We start from the raw sequence: 6,870 nt of genomic DNA, 5'->3' as shown, positions 1-6,870 counted from the left end.
TTTTTTATTATAGTAAAATACACGTATCATAAAATTTACCATCTGAACCGTTTTTAAGTGTAAAGTTAAATGGTGTTCAATACATCCCTGAAGTTGTGCAGCCATCACCCTCTTCCATCTCTGGTATTTTTCATCTTTTATGCCCATTAAATACTAATTCTTCTTTTAGGCTCCGGCAACCGCCATTCTGTTTTCCCTCTCTATGAATTTGTCTGCTCGAGATACCGCATATAAATGGGATCCGGCAGTGTTTGTCTTTCTGTGGCTGCTTTACTTCACTTAGTATCATATCCTCAAGGTTCATCCAACAGTGAGCAAACTACCCTGGCTTTAACTGCTCTTTGGAACAAATCCCTTCCCAGCTTCAGTTTTCCCATGTTCTCTAAGCTCCAGGATTTAAGGCTGTTGGTTTTGGTTGAACCTGTAAAATGCCTTAAGCTGAAGGTGTTGAATACATGCACAGGGACATTTCGACAGGTCAAACTTTTGAAAAAAGAAATTCAGCATCCAGAAGTGTCATATGAAAAGGGTAAGAGTACGATCTGTTTTGTTTGCTGCTGAAATTTTTGCAGGAGGAAAATACCTGGTACATTATAGGAACTCGGTATTCTCACTGGTTGGGTGAACAAATCAATAGAAGAGTTCATCCTGTTTTCAACGTAAGTCAAAGCAGACTTCTTGATTAAAAAAAAAAAAAAGAAAAACTCTTTTCCTAAAGCATTTCACTATTCATCATTCCTTTGCCATTATGGCCCAGAAAATTGATTCTAATATTTTTTAATGTGTATGAGCTACCTGAGCAACTGACCCAGTGGATTTCCAGAGATGAACAGAGGAAATGAAATGGTGAAGCGTCCCTAAGGATTCGGTGCCTAAGAGATGGTGCCAACCAGGGAAATGGAGGCATTTGTGCCTCAGTGGAGAGAACATTGGCAAACTTCTCTCTCAGATCTTTTCCCCGATTTGCGTCAGTTCTAGAACAGAAGGCAGGTATGGGAAAGGGCTAGCTAGGAGAGAAGGAGGAATTATGCAAGACCATATTTCTTTCTGTCAGGAGGCTTGTTTGGAGGTAGCTGCAATAGCTCTCAGAGTGAGTATTGATCTTGTGTCATTTCCTCCTCTGAGGTGGATCCTGTTTTGTTGTTTAACTATGTATTATGTAGTTTAATCCACACCTGTTATGGATGCATCATAGTGATTTCCCACAAGTTTTTTTTTTTCTATGATTTCTCATTGCAGATATAAAGGGCAACGAACAAATTGAAAAAAATCTTCTTGCAGTTTGGCTTTTGATACTGGCAGCTCAAGAATGGACAGAAAACAAGGAAAATATGTAGTGAATGTTGAACTCTCTGGAAATCAGCTGGTGAGTATTTTTGCTTCATTTTGATATTTGGCCAATATTATAGTATCATTTTCAGCATTTACAAGTTATTTAGTCTCTTTATTACTATATTGGCAAGGTCATAGTTTTATATTCTTTTCCAAGAGGAAGAGTGGCCTTGGAAAGATTTTCTGCTCCAATTTTCCTGATATATTTTTTCTATATTATATTTTGACAGTATTTGAAATCTTTATAGATGTAAAATATTAGGGATGTTTCTATGCCTGTGTGATATACAACTAAACCCATTCAACTTTCTGCATTCACTATCATATGAACATAAAACCCAAAGATGTTATTGTTTGTTAAGTTATATATATTTTTTTCAATTTGATGCTTAGATTTTTATATATAATTCCTGGACCTGTCAGAATGCATATTTCTACATAGACTGGAAAACCAGATGTTAATCCTAGATATAGCCTTTAGGCCCAAGAAATAAATCGGCTAAAAATACCTTCTTCTGGGCTGGGGTTGTGGATCAGTGGTAAAGCGCTTGTCTAACATGTGTGAGGCCCTGGGTTCGATCCTCAGCGCCACATTAAAGTAAATAGATGAAATAAAGGTATTGTGTTCAACTACAACTAAAAATATAAAATAAAATATTTAAAAATACCTGCTTCATGGAAAAATATGATCTACATTTTTTAGGCAAGTATTCTGTCCCTGAGCTACATCCCCAGTCTTCTATGTTCTTTCTTTATTTTTTAAAATGCTTTAATACCAAGAATTAAGCCTTCATTGTATATTCTTCGCAAGTGCTTGTATTTATCTGGTTATGACTGACTAAGTAATCCTTCATGTCAGTAAAAGGAAGAGCATAGTTTTGGAAGTTTAACTCCTCATTTTAAAAACGAGAAGTTAACATTTCATTGCCCAAAGAATATGTGAAAATTATGTGAAGAAATACTTGGCCTTTGCTGTGTGGAGCTGTGGCAGCCAGTCTGCACTGTCCTGAGATAAACCAGGAAGGGAGTCCAGTGTCCCACCAAGTGACAGTTGAATGAAAGAGCATGGCGGGGGACTCCTGGTTCAGCACAAGAGCACAGTCCATCTTTTTTGGATCATTAAGCAAGGGACCCTCCTGTGGATGTTCTCTTCACTTCTGAATTGGACACTCTCTGAATCTTCAAGATGCCAAATACTCAGAGGGGGTTCATCATCTCGGTAATTTCTCTAGAAAACAGCAAACTTGAAGTTGTTTACAAATATTATCTCAAACCATTTTTACAGTACATCTGGATAGCTGACTGCCTGTTTCACTTTATTATAGATACCTAGAGAGAGCTATACATTTTTATCTTAAGACCAAATTCCATAATGAGATTTGAAAGTTATTGGAAGGTTACAAACAAACAATATAAATTTTGGTGTTTTGGTTTTCTGCGAGGCCTACGTGAGATCTTAATCCTTACAAAATTAGGGGGAAAAATAGCTTACTAAATTTCCTTTGGTAAATACAGTGAATGCATTTCAGTTGCCTATGGCTATCATTAGCTAATTGTGATTTTCCTGTTATACATTATCCAGAGCTCTCCACATGGAGCAATTTTGTTAAGAGACTCCACCTATACTAAGAACCAGAGCAACTCCATAGAATGAGATCATCACCCAGGCTGCACTGTCACTCCAAAGCTGGGCCCAGATCACAGGATCATCACCCTTGGTGTAGACCCACCCACTGCTTTCCTTCTTTGAAAGGGCTGGGATTCTGACAGGGCCAGAAAATTCTGGAAAACTAGCCTGGTGATTTGAGTTTTAGTTTGTTTACAAAGTGCATTGAAATGTCCAAGTTCACTAATCACAGGCAAACTAAATATAACTAATGAATCAGAATCAGCCTGTAGGAAAGTGAGTAAGGTTGTTAATATAGGTGTGTTCAACTTTCTTCAAATGTGCTTAGTGAGCAACAGGTGGGTTTTGTTTAATTTTCTTCATTAAAAGACAGAGCTATTATTTATTTCATTGACATAACACTTACAGAAAAAAATTAACTTAGCTATTTTTTTCTTGCCAACAATATTACATCTTATTTATACTTAATGACAATTATATTCTTTGTATTTTTAATGGTAGTTACTGATGAATCAATGACTATATACAATTCTAGTTTGATTGTTTTAGTGTGTGTGTGTGTGTGTGTTTTCAGTTTGACAGTTTTAATGGAACTCATTGGTTGGTTGACCTACAATTTCTCTAGCTACTTAGTAACGGGTTACTGAATCATGATCAAAATCTACTTGTGGTTGTAGCAATAGTAATAAATGTTCTAATGCTGCTAAGGACAAAAATGATAGTACTGTGTACCCCAAATTGCTTTTGTCATTTTGTAATTATTGACTTATTAATCATCCCAGCAATTTTACAAGTGGTTAATCTTTTGAAGAGGAGCAAAGAGTGGCAAAGATGCCTTTGATTCACAGTTAGAAAGTGAATGTTATCATCTTAGGAGAGGAAAAGGCCCAGGCAATTCTGCATCGTTTGGGAGATGTAATGACACTTTTGTCCAAGATGCACAGACCTGCTCTCGTTTTCACTTTGTTCTTCCCTATTTTAACCCTTCTCTTCCCAATATCTTCCCCACCAAACTCACTCATGGTCAACCCTTATTCATCCTTTCCTCTCTACATTATTTTATAGTTATGCTTTTGTTAATTATACACAATTTCTTTTTATTTCCTGTTTGTTAGCAATTAAGTTCCTTGTGAGTAGAGATTTGGTTGTTGTGAAGTCTTTTTTATCTGTTTTATGCCCAGGAGGAGCCCAGTGAAGATATATCATGACCTGGACAAGTGTCTTGTCATTATCATGGATCACAAGCTCCATTGGACATATATATATACATATATATATATATATATATATATATATATATATATATATATATATNAAGCTCCATTGGACATATATATATACATATATATATATATATATATATATATATATATATCAGTGTGGCCTTAACACTGGCAGGTCTGGGCTCTAGTGCTTGTGTCACGATGATAAATCATTTCAACTCCTTTTTCTTCAATATTCCTTTTCCAGAGGACCTGAGCAGGTAGTACCTGAAAAGCTGCAAAGACTTTTTCAGCTCACCCATCCTATAGCTTATAGAGCAATCTAGATGCCCACCCACAGCAGTTTGTACCATGAGGATATTTACTGCATTCCTGAAGGGTGGTGAGGAAGAGGGGATGCTGTGCGTTCCTTGGCTGAAACATTGGTAACTTAGAAAAATTAGTCAAAATGTAATATGTAATAATCCACCTGGAGTTCTTAATTCTCAGAGGTTAAGAAAACATTTATTCTTTTAAAAAGTCACATTTGTTTACTTTCGGGAGAATAGTTCAATTTTAGAAATTCAATACCATGGCTTCCTATTGACTTATGCTTCATCTTTGTAGCCAAGCACGTGTCCAAATGACCAACAGGCTCATAGTTCCACATCTTTGTGTCCACCTTCTAATGACGTAACCGCTGATGGCTCCTCCAGCTTATCTGGGGTGTGGGTGAGCCCAGGAATCACTGCTCATTCACAATGCCCACACCCAGAATTATCCACTATACAGGTAATGTTGGAGCTTGTTCTCAGTTTGGAATGTGCTGTATGTAGCAATGTACTTGATCTGCTCTTTTCTAGGAAATGGAGTCAATTAATTAATTGTCTACATTCATGTTAATGTTTCGTATAATTACAGGTAACATTAAGGCAATTTATGGTAAGTTCCTGTTTTCAAAAAGCTAATGTTCTAGTTTGGAATTAAATTTACAATAGATAGAAAGCATATATGAAAGAAAGTCAAAGAAAAACATGTAAGGTACAAATGCACGGTTGGGAAGTGGTAGGGGAACATACATATTGGTCCTCTAAGGTTTAAGTCACTAATCACACTCTCATAGAAAACTCTCCTATTTAAAGCTTATGGATCTGACTCTGTTGGTGATTACCTTATTTTCTTAGACAGTTGCAACTTCTGAACCTGTGTATGGAATCTTATTTAACTTTCATGTGACCTTATATGATGATCTTGACATAGAAGTCTATCTTCTCTGAAGCTTCTGCACCAGCTTTGGAGTCTAGGCTGAGCTCTTCTTGGTTCCTAACCTCACATCTGGTTGACAGAACTAACTTTTCCTCATGACTGGCTTTAGCTTTTATATAGCAACTTGACCTTGACTATAAATCATTGATTTCATTAGACCATTTGGTTGGGTTCTGTGAAATTTCTACTTATCCCTGCTTAATCTTGCTGTAGAGGCTCAGAAGAGTTTGAGTCTTTCTTGATCCTGGATTAAAACTATCAACTCTTTATATTGCTTCTGGGGCAATGTGAAAGAATGAATGAAGTCAATAGGATGTAGTTATAAAATGCTTCTTTTATGTTTGTAGAGGTTATTAAGTCATATTAACCATAGAATTGAAAGATAACAATGGTCTACTGGTTCTTAATGCTAACTGCATGATAGAATCACCTGGAAACTGTTTAAGACATGCCAGTGCTTCAGCTGCACTGTAGACCAATTAAATAAGAAGCTGGGGGTGGGTGCCATGAAGTTATAGTTTTTAAAAACTTCTCAGATGAATCTGATGTGAGCCAGAGATAAAAATGACTGATGCAGGTGTCTTCCATCATTAAGTCACAAGGGGAAACTTGCCCAAAGAGAGTCAAGAGACTTCCAGAATCCACCTAGGTCTTGTTTTCAAGGTGCCAAAACAGGAGAGGAGGTTGGGTTTTCCATTGTTTGTGTGCAATTTACTTCATGAAAGTCCTCAAGTGTGTTTAAGGCAGTGTTAGAGGCTCCTACCTGATGTACATAACCTTCAGTTATGTAATTATTAAAAGTACAGAATCATTAATAAAATACGTCACTAATTTACATTTTTCAGATTTTCCCAAGATTTACTATTTTCCCCAAGATATGCTATTTTCTTATTAACTAATGCCAAACTACGTAACCAGACTCTAAGTCTCCTAACCAATCATTAACCTAAAGTACACTTGCACTTTATTTCTAATCTAAAATTCCCATCTAAAAAAGTCCCCTTAAATCTTATATTTAAAACATCCTAAAGTTTATAAATATTCTTAAAACATATCAGAAACCTATACAACTAAAAACTTAAGAATTTCTAAACTTAAGAATCTAAATAAAATAATATTTCTAACATTCTTCTAAAACTGTGTCTTATAAAGCTATTTTAATTAATTCCTAAATTTATTCTCATAAAACTGGTTGAGCTGCTTTCTCAAAGAGTTTCTTTGTTTCTCAGTCAAGGTGCACTAGTTCTCATATCTTTATAATCTTTCTCAATAGAAAGTAAATTCTAAACATCAATCCACTTTCCACCAATATTAACTATGCTCATCATATATCCCTATGTAAAGTAAGAAAGGGTTTATAAAAAGAGAAGAATATATCTTTATATGTTTTAACTTTCCTAAGTGTATAATATAACTTTCCTTAATCAAAAATGAGACTGCATG

General features: G+C 35.7%; 1 protein-coding gene across 1 annotated transcript in view; it reads left to right on the top strand.

Annotated features, from left to right (window-relative positions):
• The first annotated feature begins 1,168 nt into the window (after positions 1-1,168).
• Positions 1,169-6,870, top strand: part of LOC107139313 (dynactin associated protein) — a 9,371-nt gene continuing 3,669 nt past the window's right edge. Inside the window, exons 1-2 of the mRNA XM_048806604.1 lie at positions 1,169-1,366; positions 4,789-4,953. Of these exons, the coding sequence (XP_048662561.1) occupies positions 1,310-1,366; positions 4,789-4,953 (222 nt within the window). The 5' untranslated portion in view covers positions 1,169-1,309. The remainder of the gene's footprint in view (positions 1,367-4,788; positions 4,954-6,870) is intronic.

Source organism: Marmota marmota, unplaced genomic scaffold (assembly GCF_001458135.2).
Source record: "Marmota marmota marmota unplaced genomic scaffold, marMar, whole genome shotgun sequence".
Classification (NCBI taxonomy): Eukaryota; Metazoa; Chordata; class Mammalia; order Rodentia; family Sciuridae; genus Marmota; species Marmota marmota.
Note: the sequence above shows the minus strand (reverse complement) of the source record. Positions and strands in the feature narration are given on the sequence as shown.